We start from the raw sequence: 19424 nt of genomic DNA on the forward strand, positions 1-19424 counted from the left end.
GTGGATCTCATTACCATCTGGTTATTATTGTTATGGTGCTCTCTTTTAAAGTATAAGCCATTGACATGTGGAAAATTTCCATGGAGAGATTCTATTCCATATTAACAACATCTCTCCTGTTGAATGTATTGTGTGGATAATATTCCCACAACAGTAAGAATAGAGGAAGGCTTCAGAAGCAATCCATGTCACAAAAGCTTCAGAGTGCAAATACCTAGATTAATATGTAAGCAAACCCTAGCCATTACAATATTCTCTTGTTTAATTCATTTATTGGGGATCTATAAACGAGCCCCTGACCCAACTATGCCATAAACCATATATTATCAAGAGAGTAATGGCAACATATAACAGTAATAGCAACATATTACTAGCCACCTCCATACAACACAAAAACTATCTACTACCTCCATAGCCACCAAGAACACATAACAAAACCCAGTCACTCTATTGCATAGCACAACAAAATGCAATCCCACCACATGCCCAGACCATAAGCCTGTAAACAACAAAAAATAGCATTACCAACTAGTCTATAAAAGACCCTAATTGCCAAAAAAATATCCAAAGGAGTTGTCTTCCACCATTGTGCAACACAACCATACAACCCATTACTTGAAACTAGCACCACCTCCAATAAGGGCACAAAAGCACCTATTGTAGGTACCACACTGTGCACCTTGATGTCATTGACAATTGACAACCTACACATTGCCCTTGTCAACAAATCATTCTCTAAAAGGGGAATCATGAAGCCACTAGACAATTCCAATGTACCACTTTGAAATTTAATGACCATATGACACATAGCCAATGACAACTTCTATCAAAACTCCCCCAACATTTTGTCATCCACCCTCAATTCATGTGGCTCTTCCTATAACTGTAAATGGACACTTCCATCTCAATAAATATGGTTTGGCATCCTTTTTTTCCTACCACATACCTGTTGGCGTGCCTACTCTCTCCGGTCAACACAGAATAGAATGCTAAGTATCCTATCCTCTCTTAAATAAGGAAATCCCTAATGTTGTTTCAGATGATCAAAGGGGACAACCTCAAGGTTCCAAATGTTAGTTCTTGACTGCAGGATAACTCAATGGTTTGATGTGTTTTGCTGGTAACACAAGGGGGCTTACATTTACAACAAGTTGGCCTACATCTGATGATGCTGTGATTCTCAGACTGTGGAAATAAATAACAAACAAGAAGGTTTAGGAGACCTAAGTACAGTGGAAGAAACGGTTAATGTTGCGGGTAGACAAACACCCTCACAACTTAACAAGAACAGTGCATGCTCCTAGGAAATTAAAGGTTTTCAGACTATGGACATTCTTCCAAGCACCTAATTCTAACGCAGCCTGAAACAAATACCCATGGTTGAATTGAGCACAGCTCTGGATTCAAACTAACCATACACGGTGACCTACAATCAGCAGGTCCCCAATGGTATGAACCGGAAATACATCAAATACCCCCCACATTTCACCATTAGAATCATTGAACTCTACTTAAGTAATTGAAGGGAAACCATGCAAACAGAAGAAGACCAAAATAAAAAACACCATACTTCAAAGTTCATATATTGATTTTAGCTATCATTGCAACAATTTCTTACAACAGTTCTATTCTATTCCTAATCTGCTAACTACAACTACTTCTAACTTCTAACTCCTAAAAATCTAATTACTAAAGAATCTCACCCTTTACAAAGAGACATCTACCTTTTATAGATTTTACATTTCAAATCAAGGGCCAAGATTGACTGCATCCAATGGCTCTGATCAGCCCTCTAGAGGCTTGGCAGCTTTAGCCTATGCCTATTAACTTCCAGTTGTCCTCCCAACCACCTCCTCAGCTACCGACCACTATTTGACATCAATTTGGTCAATCAAGTAGCTGAGGCATAACTGACATATGTCCCCTTGTTTTTTAATTGCATCAAACGGGGCCCACGGACAGTGTTTTTACAATAAAGTAGTTCAGTTTTACAAACTGATTTTTTGGAATCAATTCCAGCTGTGTATTTCTCAATATGCATACATTTGTAGCATTCTATGTGTTCTTCATTGGCAGTGCTCCGTGATCACCACATTGATCTTGTGTGCTGCATCTTTGCTTCCAGGCTTTGATCGCGATCATGTCTTCAATTTGCACTTTAGGTTGCCACCTTAGCTCTTTCCAATGACGTCAATCTGCAAACAATCGATTTAAACTTGAATCAATCACCCTGAAAAGTATAATTGATTTTAACCAATATTAAATGTTTTTCAAGGCAATGTCGGGCTTCATTTAGGCAAACAAGAGGGGAAAATGAAAGATGTTCACTTTTTAAAACAGTTTGAATCCCCTTTTCCTCATTTCACTTTTTGATTTAAAATTGTGCCACTTAAAGGGAAAAGTAAGGATTTGAGAGGCAAAATGCGAAAAAGTTCCCCTTTTATGATTTCACTTAACATTTGCCATTTTAAAGGGAAAACTTAAGGGAAAACTTAGGCAATTAGAGGTGAAATGCAAACATCGTTTTTAAACATCTTCGTTATTTACCTTTTGTCATTTTCCCCCCCTTAGGCGAAATTTCGGCCTTTTGAGACAAAATGTGAGACTACTAATGATGCCCGAACTCGGCACTTTTGAGACAAATTATGAACTTAGATTTTAATAGCCCTCCCCTTTTCTAAAAACTCGGCCTTTTGAAAACAAAACTAAAATAAAATGAAATGGTCTCCTTTTAAGACATACACATTTGACCTCAATTGACTCTCCCCTCTAGTGCTTAGGAGTTTTTTGGCTCTTTAGGTATTTCATTGGCGGATTAGAGGGGTGATGTTAAAAAAAAAACTGTCTTAACTTTAAAATTTTCGACCCCCCTTCTCATCATTTTGCCAATACTTCCTTATTTTCGGGTTTAATTCAAGTCTTTCTTAGTATTTTATCAACTTTTGATAGAGGTATAATGAAAAAAAATGATTTGCCCTTACTCGAGTGATGAAATACAGTGAGCTCGGTGTTTTATCGGCTTTTGAAGGGCAAAACAAATCATTTAGATTTCATTATGATCGATTTATTATCACTATTTCGTCGACACCTTCCATAGCTCAGGATTTGATTCGACGATGAGGGTTCGCATTTGTTTTGGCATTGATAGCAAAACAATGTTTTCAAAATGGCCCAAATATTTTCCTATTTGTTTTGGTCCCTTGAGCCGAATTTGGAGAGACTTCTCACCATTTTGAGATGAAATGGCCAAAAGTATTTTTTTAAACCATTCGAATTCTATTCCTTCCTTGTGCTTTGCTTTCAAGCACTAAAGTGTTTCGACCTGCTACAAAGCTTTTATCGACAAAAATAGGAGCAAAATAAAAAAAACTATTCATTGCAAAAACAACCAAACTCCCATTCTTGTTGGCTTTGGTGGCCTTTGGAAGTAATATAGCCAGTTTTATGACTTTGGCAAAGCATTGAAGAAGACAACCTTAGCATAGACCTCCCTTTCTCATTCTCGGGAAGACTTCAAGCACGGGGGTCCCCTGTCTCAGATGGGTTGTGTTGTGCAAAACGCACAACAAATGGTGACTCGGCTGGGAAATGTCCCTGAACATTTCAAGGATGACTATCTGAATTGAACCCAAAATCTCTAGCCTAAACCCCACAAACCAACCAAAATGACAAAAGGCAGATTCAAAGTAAAAATGAGGTTGCAAACTGAGTCAAGTCACCAATCTTGGGAATCAAGTGTGTGCAGTGAAGTTCATTCCATCTTAAAGAAAGTTGAAACATCATTGTTCGATCATTACAAGCTATGTAGGGCGACTCTAACTCCAAAAACAACCTAGATATTGCCTCGCTGCCAGCGAGCATCCATAGCCCCGACAAGGTTATCGCCTATAAGCTCACAGAGATTGCTCTATTTCCAGTAAATTTTCTTTTTGAATACCGGTAGAGGTGTCTGCACTCCCAAAAGCCAAGTATTTTGATAGTTCTTTTCTTTTTAGATTCTTTTCTTTTGGTTTTTCTCTTTTCTCTTTTCATTTTCACTTTCACTTTGGCTGGTAAGCAATGAAGCCTACGTGGGATTGAGCGTTACAGTGGTCGATGAAGCAAAGCTTCAAATTTTTCACTTGCAATGACTTCCCTTTGACAAAACAACAGGTAAGCAATGTGCAATGATCGCAATGTTGGTGACGAGACGCGATAAGCAATAAATTTTTTAAATGACTAAGCCTTAAACCAAATGAGCTGATTAAAGGGGCAACCGTAAATTAGGTGCTCTACCAAAGTCGGCATCCAAGAAATAAGTTGGAAAACCTCCTGACTTTATACACCAAAGCAGAGCAAACACAAACATACCCCTACAAAAATGACAAGGAGACAACCCCTCAAAAAAAACCTACACTACAGTAGAAAAACAAACTACTCTAAAGCGGAAAATAGGAAAGCTAAACTAAGAACAAAAAACAAAACTACTCTAAAACATAAAAGAAAAAACCTAAACTCACTATGTACAAGGACCGACTATACAAAATGTGGACTATATGCATGCATCCCTAATCCAGGATGATTTCTCAATAAGTGCAGCAGCAACAGAGCAGCGGGGATAGTCCTAACTCTGGCTGATTTGTCTTTATATTCTGAAAAAAAAAACTTTCAATGGGCAACTTTCAGAGTTAACCATGACATTAGGCAATATTAACAGTTGGGGAAGTTCATTAGGTCCATGGTCAATCCATGTGCAAATTGCTTTCCCAAAATATTCAAAATCAGACTGAAAATATTCAGAATCAACAGCAGAAAGGAAAGAAACAACATAGTGTGTTTCTAAGTCGTGCAACACGTTGTGTGGCAAGAATTCCTCAGCAACTTCAGGAGATCGCAACTGGTGGTGCAGCATCCCGCTTGCATCCGGTATGTGCAGATCAACATCAAATCCTTCAGTTGGTTGCACATTCTGAAAAGCAATCTTAAACTCAAAATCAGGAAAGTGGGGGAGCTCATCCATCGATGCATCTTCAGGTTGCATAAACCACGCGGCCTTATGCGTCTCTGTCAGCATATCCTTAAACAGCAAGGACTCTTCGATGGCTTGGTCTTCGGAAACATCCTTAACTAGCTGATGGACTGTATCCTCCATTTGTGGGGCTTCCTCAAATTGTTCTTCAACATATAGCTGATCCATAGGGTCCACTTGTTCATCTTCTTCAACACTTTCCTCCTTAGGTGCAAGGCATACAAAATCATTCACTACCATAGTTTCATTAGCAGACTCATCTGAGCCAGTAGCCGGCAACTCCTTTTCATTCTCAGAAAGTGTGGCATTGAAATGATTTTGCATTCTTCTGTATTCATCAACATCAAGGTATGCACTCCACACTTTGCTTGTTATGCACTCCTCTGCCAATTTCGGCAGACCATACTGGGCTTTGACTTGATTGACCGACTTTTTACACAATGTGTAGGTGAATTCTGAATGAGGGGCGCAATGAATTCTACATCACCAAGGAGACAACACGCTCTCCAAGCATATTTCTTCACTGAGACCGAACTGGTTCTCAATCAGACCCTTAAATCGAGTAAACCTCCTCTGCAAACTCGTCATCAGACTCATCATGGATAACAACCCCTTGGGGCTTCTTTAGTGGAACTGTGGCCTATTTTGGTGGAGATCCACCACTTGTTGATTTACCATATATTCTTTCAAAGTTATTCAAACATAATTCAATTCTTCTCAATTCATTGACCTCTTCACTGTGGAATCCAAGAAAAGTAGGGTCTTTCTTCTTCTTTTCTTCCTCTGTCCTCATTATAATGTGCCATTTTTTCTTTCGTTGCATGATTTCTCCCAATGATGTACAATTCCTGATCAGATCTTCTTCTATCAATACTTCATGTGAAACTGATTTAACAATTGAACCAATGTGATTTTCAAGATCACACATTCTCTCCTTGCCAGACCTTAATGAATAATTGGTCTTTATATAATTTTGTACTTTCTCCAACATATTAGATCCAATGGAAAAATCTGCAAATGCAACATGATGGGGCAAGAATGTCCCCTTCCTCCTCCTCTCTATCACTTCCTTCTCTAGCCACAACATCTGCCACATGAATTCCAAAAAGGCAAACCTATCTAGCACAGACATGGGCAACAAATGAGGAGTTTGGGGGCATCCATATACCCTAATAATGGTGTTTTCACCCATGTAAAACAATCAGCAAAATTATGAATATGACCCTTTTCAGGGTCATAGGCTAATGGCCTCAACACTTTCCTTATATCCAGTGATAATCTTTCAACCAAATGATTAAAGGCACCAAAAATAACAATAACAAAGGAGTCACGAAAGATTTTGTAATCAGCATCTTTACATTTCTTATCCCACAAGTAACACCAGAACTGCACTGGTAACCTATTGCCATTTTCATCCACTACTCCCAATTTCAACCTATAGATGAAAGCTTGCTTATTTTGGAATAAGATCAGATGACAACACAAAAAATAATGGCGGAAGTTATTACTTTTCTTCCCTTTCCAAGCTACCAACTACTCATGTATTTTCTTCTCACTCTCAAATGCAAAATCAAATTTGAGGTTCACCTCAAAATTTTGTATCCTCATTGCCATGTACATCAGCAATATTGGCATTTGAGCCTTGGCATCTTCTCCCAGTATCTGACATAAAGCAAAGTAGGTTCTCTAGAAATACACAAGAAAATCATCAACAGGGAAAGGCTCAATGCTCATTGTCATCAAAAGCTTATTGTTAATGCCCCTTCTCTTGTAAAATGGAAGCTCATCCTTCTTGAATGTCTTTTGTAGCCTATTATAATCTATTCCAAATTGCTCAAGATCAACCTTAGTGAGGTCTTGCTTATTAAGCATAAGCAACCAATGATAGCATGACCAACAAGGGATTCCCACTTGGCATTCAGACGGTTCGAGTAACGGGGTGGTAATGGTCTGCCAATATCTGAATTAACTCAACATCCACAAAAACATTTGGCACAACTATTTTAATTTTGCTATATTAAATTAAAACAACAAATTACCTCAAGCCAGCCGACTAACCTCTTCTTGTTTGAATTTTGAATTTTGTTAAGGGGGCGCCAAAACAATGTTTAATTAATCTTTGAAGTGCCTTAGAACATTAAGCAAATTCGCTCATATACCCTCATTCTTGAAGTTCGCTCATATGCATTAATTCTTGAAGTTCATTCATCCTCAAAATGTGAAATTCGCTCATGTACCTTAAGTTTTGAAGTTCACTCATCTACCTCAATTTTTGAAGTTCGCTCATGGGGTTCAATCCTTGAAGTTCGCTCATATAGATCAAATCATGAAGTTCAACATGAAATCCGCTCATGCATGCCAAAACATGAAGTTCGCTAATATAGTCCAATTTGTGAAGTTCGCTCATGTTATTGAGTTCATGAAGTTCGCTCATGTGTCTTCATTTTTTAAGTTCGCTCATCCTTCTCAATCCTTGAAGTTCGCTCATATCCCTCAAACACGAAGTTCGCTCATATACCCTCAAACACGAAGTTCGCTCATATACCCTCAAACACGAAGTTCGCTCATATAGCTTAAGTTGTGAAGTTCGCTCATGTAGCTGGATCCTTGAAGTTCGCTCATGTGTCTTCATTCTTGAAGTTCGCTTCTCTTACCGAGCAAATGAAGTTAGATCCTATCATCTATCACATGAAGCAACACTTGAACTTCGCCTTTTGATCTTGCTCTTGAAACCACTCTTTCCTTAGCTTGTGAAATCCACTTCTATGTTGCTAAAGGTGAAATTCGCTCATCTACCTCAAATTGTGAAGTTCGCTCATCTCCTCCAACTTGTGAAGTTCGCTCATATACCCTCAAACATGAATTTCGCTTGTCTTTCTAAATTCGAAATCATTCTTTTCTAAACATGTTGAAGCATCAAATCAATTTCAAGGAAATGATCTTTCTTGTTGTAGGTAAATGAAACAAATTCGCTCTCCTAAGCCTAATCATGAAGTTCGCCCTTCTCCTTGAATTTATGGAGTTCGCTCAAACATGAAGTTCGCTCACTCATGCTCAAACATGAAGTTCGCTCATATCTTCCATTTTGTGAAGTGCGCTAATGAAGGGCTTGGAGATGAAGTACATTTGCATCCTTGGACTATCTCATTCAAACACTCAAACTCATATTCTCAAACGAGGTTCTCAAGAAAAGAAAAAAAGAAAAAAAATCACTCTCCTACCTCTCAACATGAAGTTTGCTCATATGGCCTGATTTTTGAAGTTCGCTCCCATCTAGCCAAACCTGAAGTGCGCTTGCTTAAGATTCAACATAAAGTTAAGGTTTTGGGGGGCTTGGAGAATGAGGTGAATTGAAATCGAATATTGCATATTTGCTCATCACCTTGTTTCATATTCTCCAATCAAACTTACAAGATAAGGCTTCTTAAAACAACTTCGGTTGAGCTCATGATTGACTCACATGACATCCAAATTCTATAAACTTACTCATTTCACCTGCGAGAAGGGGAGAGATTAGACTAAGAGGCTAGGATTTGAAAAAAAAGGAGGGTCCCCATCTTCACGGGGCGATCTGTGAAATGGTCACAACAAGTATCTATTAATTACAATCAAAAAAGTCCATCAAATCCAGTCAGATCCCCATATAGTATCAACATAAATTCATCAATTCATCAACCAGATAAACATCAAGGGCAAGCTACCATCCTAGAGTTAGAAATCTGAAAAGGAAAAACATGACAGTTTTAAATTAACCATAACAGCTTCACATCATCCTCGTCACACCATTACAACAAAGACTAAAAAGCGAAGCTAAATAACAGAGATTGCTAAAGCTAGTCATACATTTGCATAGTAAGGAAGAAATGTCAGGGCCATTCCACCTCCATTCCCGTGAGGCATGCATTAAATGCATCATGTAGTGCTTATCCATGTTAATCCAATGTCCCTCCTCACAAGCCAGCTCATCATAGGCAGCTTCAAGAAAGGACACTGACAAGCAATAGTTTCATTAGATGGATTTCCCCTGATGAGAATATCATAGATAGTGTCAAGCAACTAAAGGATCGCTCAAGACCATCTTTCATGACAAAAAAATCTACATCCTTGACAAAGTCGTGAAAATTTCCAGATGATTTTATGTTAGTGCCTACATTCCACATTATAAGTGTATTACATGGTCAGGATTTAATCTGCTCCTTCTGGTCTCCAAATTTTTGCTTTCACTCTATCACTCTTGTTGAATTTGAAGATGAAGGTCCTTTAACATGTAGACCATAGGTAGCTCTTCAACACAATGTGACAAAATAGAAAAAGATCCCTGCAAAGAACAAGGGATATCATGTCCCTGAGTCCTAATACAATGCCCCAACTTGGGAGTTCTACCTGTACTTTGACAAAATGGCAATTGAAAGGAGCTGTTAAAAATATTTAAAAACTCTTTGGTGACTTGAGATTAAGTACACTCCTTGGGAGCAGAACAAGATGACAAACATTCTTACAAATTGGCCTCACATTTGGAATGTGACATGGAACTTGCCTTTGACCAGGACAAGTGCAGTGTTTCTCTATCCATATGCTTCTATGAATCTCATCAACTACAAGGAAATACACAATTGCATATCAATTAAATCCAAGCATTTATAATTACAAATACGAAATTAATAAAATGTAAAAAGGAAACTACTACAAGTCTACAAGCAACAATATAAAATCTTAATTATAAAAGAGAAGCTCTAAACAATGCAAATAAGAAAAGCACAGACATGCTCTGTTTAGAGATTTTGCAGTACTACAAATTCATCTTTTAAGTCCATTCTCTGCATCTGGCTCAAACTAAAATTTGTCTCCTTGTTAGAAAAGAATTTAACATACTTAAGGTGTGTAGACTAGAAACGTTCAAGTTCAAGTTTCAAAACTTTGAAGAGTTACGAAGTTAATTAAAACACAACACACAAGCATTTTGCTTGTAATTAAGCAATTCCTGAAGCAGAAACAGTTATAGTGAGGCAAGACAAGACTGTGACTAGGATAATTTTCATTAAAAACAGCAATCAGCTGGTAATAAATGGTAAAAAAATGTATTTAGCAACACAGATCTATGTAAGATGAAAGATCTATGACAAAAGTGATATAATTCATTTGATGTTTTATATATCTTACATGACCATGTGGCTCAATGTGCCAAACGCGAGCTGTCTGATCAACAGAACCTGAAGCAAGCTTGGTTCCAGTACAATTCCAAGCAACAGAATGTACCTGCAAAACAGGTTCAAATAATATAACTATAGACCATTAACATGATATTCACTTTTGAGTGGTTACCCTGAGAAATAATGCCTCACATAGTAATTTCATCCAAATAGAGAATGCATAGAGAATATACCAACGCAACTAAAGACATCGAAAAGAAACTGACGATTGTAATGATATAAATGATGATTTATGAATTAAAAAAGCATAAAACTTCAATGTTAGCACTCCAAATCAGCTGAAGCATAAATCAATCTGTAATATGTATATCTTTAGTAACAAGAGAAATGTTCAACAGCCATTTACATTTCAGAAAAAACATTAGAAATTGTACAAAAAAACACTTGTTCTGAACTTTTGAGCCATAAGTTGGTAAAGATAAAAGTAATTCCACTTGGTTGGTGAGAAGCAAGAACAACATCACTTCCTAATCATTTCCAAGTAAAAAAAAGGTGCTAACAGAATACTCAGAAAGCAGAGAGAGTGTACCAAGAATGTATGAACAATCATTTCTATTGCTAGAAATCAACAATTGTATTAGTTTTGAAGTATTTGCCAATATTTGTTACACTTTGAATTAAAAACTTGCAATTTATCTACATAACATATGTCATTGACAGAAATAAGATATATCCATTTTTTCTTGCCTGTCAAGTTTAATACTATTAACCTAGATTAGCTTGCTTGATTTTAAAATTTAAAATTGTGTACAATAACCTTTGTTAGCATGAAAATAATTTATCATGATCAAATATTAATGGTATCTGTATAAAGAAGCCCTAGATCTCATGCACTTCAAGAGACCACCTTACACTTTATGATTAAATATGTTTGACTCATTTGCTTTCATGCGATACTTTATGAAGGGTTCCTATTAAGGATTTCATAAACTCATTTTAATAATCCATGCCAAGCAACAATCAGCGCAAAACAGCCCTCAATTGATTATATTTATAGCCATTTCAGAGGAGTTGGCATTCCATATTCTATGATCTAGAGAAGAATAAATTGCAAAAAATCTAAATGAATAACCTTAAAGTACATCAGACTACTGGCCATGAAGATAGAAATAAATTATATTATTACCCAGCAAAGACCAAAATAGTCTCAGAAGTACAAGTTACTGTAGCAACTAGGTGAATTCAAATGAAGTGAGATAAACTCTGGAAGATTTGGTCAAACCCAGATTACTTTAACCTTACAAGAAATTTTATAAAATCTGAAGAAAGAAAAACTTAACAGAATGTTCTTAAAAATCACACAATCTGATAGTAAAATTATCTTGATTTATCTCTTGCCAGAAAATGGCATTTAGTCTAATTCATAACACAGTATGATACAGTATCCCCCATAGAACAACTCTGAAATGAAGGAAATTTTTAATTCCAAGACAAGAAAAGTGAATTATCCCACCCATGCCATGCCATAAAGCACACAAGTACATCATTGATAAGAAAACCTGGGCATTGCTGGTTTCTGTAGAATGAAAGAGAAAGACCATTATTGGCCAAGCTAGAATTTACATGGGTTTTGTTGATGCAAAGGGGGGAAAGGTCGCCTTAGGAGATGAAGGTGTTGATGAAAATGCTAGGGATACAGCAGAAGTGGTTCTCAATGATTGGAGGAGAAAGATAAGAAAAGGGATGAAAATGAAGGAGCTGAAATGGATGTGCTGATGGTCCAACCTTGTTAATGCACAGAATGCTGAGAAAGTTGGTAGAACTGATGATGTTTAGAATATTGTTGTGGGAATGCAGATTCTTGAAAAAACAGGTCAAGGCTTAACATGTATAAGTTTGTGCAACTAATTGATATAGAAACTATCCTGATCACCTCCAGCACTACACTCTGCCTAACTTAGAATATTAAACCAATGGATGGTGTTAAGCAGTGAGTATGAAAAAATGTGAAAACTGTGGAAAATTGTGACATTTGAGTAAACTGTCATTACTAAATCCTACATCTAATCTGTCTCAATTGGAAATTAGGTCCCTGACAACCATGCCTCTACCTACCCATGTTCAGTGACTTCTGATTATGAGGAAGCCAAAACAGGGGTTGAGAAGAATCTTGCAATGATAGAGAGCTCCTCTGATAAGGAGAATTAATTCAATATGTTCTGAGAGGTACCCTTCCTTTGTTTCTCAATAGAAGATTCAAATTATATACTTCTCTTTAAGTTCATTATGCTCCTGTTTCCTATCTTAGTATTTGAAATTATTCTTGAGAAGCTTAGATTCGAGCTTAATGCATTCGCACATTAAGCATACTGATGATTTCTGGTCTTTAAATTACATTGTTGGTAAGAAATAGGAAAAATTACTACAATCCCCTATATTCTGGTTTCTCTTCAAGGCCACTATCTTGAGCAGCCCCAAAAAACTTTGTTAACTTTACAGCTTTTGCCTTAGAGATTATATGCAGCTTTATCAACATATATGCAGTACAATGGTTCTTCCATTTGATGGTGAAATTCAGATTCTTCACTGCTCTCTCTTCAGTTGTCTGATGTATTGGTGTGAACATGGTATATCACCTAAATAGTTTCTCATTAGGTCCTATTCACATCGGCATACCGAAGCTTAATGTGTTGGTATGAACATGATATATTAAATAACTAGTTTCTTATTGGGTCCTAGTCACACTAACAAACATAAGCTTACTTAGGCCATTTACTTTCTGTGTCTCGTTTACAAGAATAAGACACATTGCATGATTTTACTCTATCCTAAGGTTTCATCCAGAGATTCATCCTTTTCTTTATAACAAGGATTTCTTCATTATATATTGTATCATTATTCATTTTGCATCTAATGAATTCTCTAGCTTCATAGCAAATCAATTGATTCTCTCCTCTGTAAAAGGTTGTTTTAGTTGCAGGTGATCCTTGGGCCACAATGGGGTTGAATCAACAACTCTTACATGGTACCAAAGCTCCAAATCTACAATTCCCTTTCCTCTTTTTGAATAGTTTTGATCAACAGCTTTGCATCCTAGTGCAAAATAGATCTCACTTGTTGCATCCAAAAAACATAAAAACCCTAAGATTGGCTATCCAAATGACAAAATTAGAGACTAAAAAGTTTTTGGTGATTTTTTTAGGGTTCTTGATTTTCACTTGTAAAAATTTGTACTATATGTTCGTGCAGTGTTTATGATCACCATCGCAAGTACTCAGCTCCGGTTCGCAAGTACAATTAGCATGCAATGAGTTACCCAAAGGCCACAAGTTTTATTCAATGGTCTACATTTCAGTTTTCTCTAGTCAAAAAAAACAAAGCATCCAACATGTTTTTTTAAATTAACTAGTGATTAATAATCAGCCACCAAGCAATTGCCAAATCCACATTGTCGTCATGTAAAGTAATGATTGACCCATCCGTTGCCACCACCCCACCAAGGGGCCACTTATTCAAGTAATCGTTGGCCCAATCATCACTGTCAAGCCACATACATCTATTCAACCCCCAACCCCAAGTAGGTGATCACATGGATTACCAACACTGAGAGAGCCTATTGCCTAGCTTTTCTTTCTTTCCTAAAGGAGCACTTTTTCCATGGAGAATAACTTGAGCATATGGTGTCAAATTTTCACATTCTTATAGGCATCAAAAAGCTAGTTCCAAGCACTTTCCAAGGTGTTGGTTATTTTTCCAAAAAAAATTGTTGGTTAGTTTTATTGTTGTTTGATGTCCAAATCACCCATTTTAGCTTCCAAGTTCATTTATTTTACCCAGAGTCTTTGTTTTTTGCAAACAAACAGGAATTGAAAGGTATGGAAAAACTCTTTTCAACCATCTATGTAATTCCCCAAATCCAACCCCAAGTATCTTTGATTCAATTTGTCAATTTTATGCATTCTAGTTGATAACTTGGACATCTTGGCACCTAGAAAAGTTAAATCTTTTGGAGTGGGTTTTATTTCAGTTCTTTGATTCTACATTTATTTTTGTTGGTTTGTACTTGTGTCTCCTAATTGATGCGATTACTATGGGAAAAAAGGCATAAAATAGATGAATGCGTGATAAGGGAACTTGATAATCTAAAATCACTTTATGAAATTTATCAATTGAGACAACTTTGCATTGTCAATGGCATTAGTTTGCTAGATTCTTGTAGCCAAGTATTTGCAAATATATCTAATGTTCACACTCAAACTTCTTGTGTGGACACTTCATTTAAGGATGAGCAATTTAGTTGTTTACTCCCTACGGTGAGTTCTTCAAGTTCCCGAAATAAACAGGAAGTACACACAGAACATACAACCAACAACTTCAATTATATTCAGAACATAGATTAACAGTCACAGTCACAACAATATGTCAGAAAGATGTTTTCTTTATTGCATTCTGAAACTAGTACATCATCAACAACAATGCCATGGTTCCCTTACATTTCACTATGTAAGACCCAGTGGTTGGTGGAGATGCCAATTGTCACAACTGCCAACTAACCCCTACGAGAACCAACGGCTGTCTTATTACACAAAAACATAACTAGCAAAATTATAAGTATTATTCTAATTGCTGCCTAACATCAGCCGCCCCCCCCCCCCTCCAAAAATTAGTCGTCTTCCAGTGGGAGCTGGTCAAAAGTGAAAACTAAGACTGAGAGGGATGAGAAGACGTCCCTGGGGTGGTAGAAGCTGGAGTCTGTTGTTGGGACTGCTGAAGTTGCTCTGTGCAGAGCCAGAGATTCCTCTCGACAACCAACTGGCGTTCACGAGCTTTCTTCACCATGAGAGTTGCCTCCATCAGATATTTATCCTTCTGCTCCACTTCACGTGTCAAGACCAATACCCTCTCCTCCAATGTCTTCATCTGAACACTCTGTTCAGCCAAACAGGTCTTCTGGAGTGCAGTCGCCTTCTCTAGCTCAATTCTAATATGTTTTTCCATAGCAGCAAGTTCTATATGTTTATCTAGCTCCTTCTAGAGTCCAGCAACCTCTTATTAGCTCGTTGCTTGGCTTGGGCCTGCTACATCTAGAAATATAGCTCATTGTAGGAGCTCTCCATTCTCTGCAAGGTGGGGCCAAGTGCCCCCTGGTCGTGCATGATGTGTGTGCCCTGCCAGGTTGCCACCATCTCAGGAGTCTCGGCTGCTGGCCAGCCATGTTGGATGAACTGTTGTGTGAGCTCCTTCAGACATCCGGAGGTCATAAATGCCAGAAGCTTCTCTGCTTCTAGTAGGGCTCCTGCATCTACACGTAAGGCTAGGTCGGTGATGCCTCGTGCTACCTCTATAAAGCCCTACAACTCCGTCATGAATCGTCGAATGAATCCCACTGGGTCCTATGAATCTGGCTATGAAATGTAAAGACCCTCGGAGGGATCCTTCCCTGGTGGCGACTCCGTGTCCATCATCCTACTGTTCGCAGATTGGAAGCTCTCATCCTCCAATTTGATGATACTATGCGTATTCTCCTGTTCGCTCTCCCCCTTCCTCGAGGTTTGCCCTATGTTTCCGATTCCCTCATCCTGAATCTGCTCTTGGCCAACTACCATTGTGCGTGGTGAAGAGGGAGGTGGTGCGTGGGGTGCAAGGGCAAACTTCCCCAACCAACTGTCTAGGGATGCATCCACGTCTTGCACTTGGTCTATCTCCCCTGCCATGAGAGCCTCCAATACAACCAGTTCTTCTTGTATTGGCCCTTCATCTGCATGCACTATGTCGTCTGCACTCTATCCTATGTCGTCTGCCACAGTGATCCGTACATCTCCACCCGAAGGTACTGGCATCAGTACACCTGCACTCGAAGGTACTAGCATCGGTACACCTCCACCCAAAGGTACTGTCATCGGTACACCTCCACCCAAAGGTTCTACCATTGTCATCTGTACATCTCTCGAAGGTGTTGCCATCCGTACGGCTATGTCATCCGTACGGTGAACTGTCGGAGGTGTGCGTACAGCTCCCTCACCTAACTGTATTGCCCCTATACATGTTTGTGCGGCTTTGTCCCTTGGCTATACTACCCCTTTGATGGCCAACGCAACCTGGGGCAAGGACACTCGTACTGGTGCCTGTGGGGATCCTTTGGGAACTTTCTGAAATAACACACCGACTGGGGTGGCGTCTCCCAACGGCGTGGCCACTATCAATGCCTGCGAGGGTACCATGTGAGCCGAAGGGGGCAACTTCAGGGCAGCAAACTTTACCTGCGCTATAGTTTTTTCTTGCACCTGTACTTCTCCTTCAGCCGTGGACCGCTCTACCTCTTCCCCTTCTTCTAGTTGCACTTCCACTTCTTCAACTTCATCCGAGTCCACATTGTGCGATGCCATCCGGAACCCTTCCTCGCCACTCCGACTCTCCAAATCTTCGGTCTCTTCCTCTTCCATTTTTGTATCCTCGTCCGAGCTTTCCTCCTCTACGTCTTGCTTCCTCTTCTTCCTGGCCGGCTCGATGGTGTCACCACCGAGAGTGTCCCAATGAATCTAGTAGTACATGGCAGGGTTTTTTGGCTCTACTCTTCCCTGTGGCTGAAATTTCCCCCACTTTTCCGAGGGTACCTACATCCGGACAGCTTCTAGGAACAAGCAAATGGCGTGTTGGCACATGTAGAATGTTTTATGTTCCAGGGAAAGAAAGTCATGGATTCTATCCAAGAGCAATTGCGACCAATTATACACCCTACCCAAGTTGAGCCCATTCATTAGGCTTATCATCCAAATAGCAATATAAGCCCTACTGGCCCCTGTCAGCTTGCTCTTCACTAGGTCCATCAGACATCGCCAATCACCATTGGCAATGAAGGAGCGTTTTAGCCCTTTGTTGTTGCTACTTGCCCACAAGCTCTTCCATTCTGCAGGAGTCAAATTGCTGTGACACACCAACCTCAATAAAAAATCTTTCCTCTCCTTCGTCATTTTGGTGGTTGGTTTCGATGCGGACTCTCCGCTGTCTAGAATTCCAAATACCCTTTGGAAGTCATGCGGCTTGAAAAAAACCGTGATAGTGTAGCCCTAGTACTCTATAATGGATTTCTATCTGCGGGGCTCGAAGCCAACCACCATGGTTAGGAGAATCAGTTCGAACTCCTTTATGTTGAAGGTCGACATTTGAATGGCGTGGTCTACTTCGACATTCCTGAGAGACTTCTTCAATGCATAGTCCAGAGAGGTTTCCTCCCACCAGATGCGGCATTCACTTCCCGTGACACTTTCAAATTTTAAAGTGTCCACTGTCACTTTCTCCTGCTGGTCATGTTGAATTTTTTGCCATACTTTGGTCTTCTTACTGCTGCTACTGGACTCTCCTGTACTTGTCGCCATCATGTTGTCTGCCTAGGGTTCTATGCTTTTCCCTTAACTTTTTCCTGTCTTCGACCGTTATTATAACGGTCCGAATTTTTTGTCTGGCTGGGGTCACCCCAACTCGTCTTCACCATACTACCAATTTTGGTGTCGTACAGCACTCTCAAGTGCTCACCGTACGGATTAGTTTGCTCAAGCGATGTTGCCCGTACGAATTGTTCCCTCTCTCTATTGATCGTACAAAATTTTTCCCTTCTCCGTTGGTCGTAGGAAATCGTATGGAAATTTCCTCAGTCGTGCTAATGTCTGTACGAGGTCGTACGAGCTCTCTTGGATGCTGGTGTGTACGGAGCCGTACAAAATTTCTCTATTGTAGGAACTCTCCTAGTTGCTTGTGTGTACAAAGCCGTACAAAATTTCTCTGTGCACAATTGCTGCATGTACGGATTGAATCCGTACGGACTCCCTTCATCACCTATGTGTACAAAACCATACGAGGTTTTCCTGGGGATGTATAGGTTACCAGATTTCCGTACTATGATTTCTTTGTAGGCACTGAATTCCTCCCTTCGTACGGTGGTAGTTGTTAGCCCGCATGATTTGTTGTCTCCCAACCCTCGCTCTTGCTGTGGAATCCATACAATTGTTCCTCCTACGTGATGTTGTATGGAACCATACAATGGTTTACTGTGGCCTTTATCAATCCGTATGATGTTGTACGGTGATGATCGTCATTCTCCTTCCCACTGTTTCCTTGTAGCTTTTTTCTTTTTTCTGCCTTTCCTCGCTGCTTACTATGTTTTGTATTGGTTTCTTAGAGGATTTATAAAAGTTCCTTATCCCCAAGTTACAAGTTTATACTTTAATAATTTTTTATAAAATAATGTCTTTTTTGCCTTAGTTAATTTTTCCTTGTTCAATTTTAGTATTTGTCCCCTTTCTTTTAATTTCTTAATGACTCTTAACCCACCCCCTTTAATTTTGAATACATGCATTGCTTTTTTTGTCTTCAATATTCCTCTTTTAAAATATTTTTTTAATATTTTTACTTGGCAAGACTTTTTAAATTGTAGCCTCCGTACCTTCAATTTACCATGGAGCTTGTCAATTTTCTTCTTCTGGTTGTTTTTTTTGTCGCCTCCTTGTACCACCTGTTCTTCCAGAGCTCATACTGTCTTCTTTTGTTTACGCAACTTGGCTTTTTGCACACGACGTTTCACCCTTTTCCCCAGTGCTACTCTATTGCAAATTCCTTCCTCCCTTGTCTTCTTGTTCAGTCCTTCGTAAGCATCACTCTCATTACCAAGGTCCTGCATTTTCCTTTTCACCCCAGTGGGATCTTCTTGAGGTCTTACTTTGATCTCCGAGTCATGCAGCCATGCACATACATGCGATAGTCTCCTATAACACTCCTCGGGGCAACACGTGCCCACATATTCCAAGTCCCATATTTTGTCCACCAATGGTGTCGATCCCACCCCTTTATAACTTCCATCTATGTACTGACCTCCATACTGTTGGTACCATGTCACTTTTTAGCCATCCACCTACGGTGGGCCCGTAGGGTTAGGGATCACCCGATAGAGTGCATTGGGGCCCGCTTCCTGCTCGCCAGGTCGTGATGCTATCACAAACAAGTCTTCAGCTTTTAGTACCATTTTCAAACACGGTCCCAAGGTTGCACCGTACTCCTCCAAGTCTACCTCCTCTTCCAAGTCGATTGGCTCCTCTTCCTTCTCGACAAGTTCCGCCTTCCGTTTAGCCTCTGCTTCTTCATCAATGTCGTACACAATATAGCCTTCGCGGAATCCTTCGTATGGAGCTCTCTTCCTCCAATGCCCCGTGATCCTTATCCATACGGTCAAATCACCGAAGTAGGCATTTGTAAGGTGCTTGTGAATTTTGGGT

The 19424-nt window shown here is 39.3% G+C and overlaps 1 protein-coding gene across 1 annotated transcript in view; it reads right to left on the reverse strand.

Annotated features, from left to right (window-relative positions):
- Positions 1–19424, reverse strand: part of LOC131059916 (THO complex subunit 3) — a 142395-nt gene that overhangs the window by 108828 nt on the left and 14143 nt on the right. Inside the window, exon 2 of the mRNA XM_057992987.2 lies at positions 10169–10264. Coding sequence (XP_057848970.2) covers positions 10169–10264 — 96 coding nt within the window. The remainder of the gene's footprint in view (positions 1–10168; positions 10265–19424) is intronic.

Source organism: Cryptomeria japonica, chromosome 1 (genome assembly GCF_030272615.1).
Source record: "Cryptomeria japonica chromosome 1, Sugi_1.0, whole genome shotgun sequence".
NCBI lineage: Eukaryota > Viridiplantae > Streptophyta > Pinopsida > Cupressales > Cupressaceae > Cryptomeria > Cryptomeria japonica.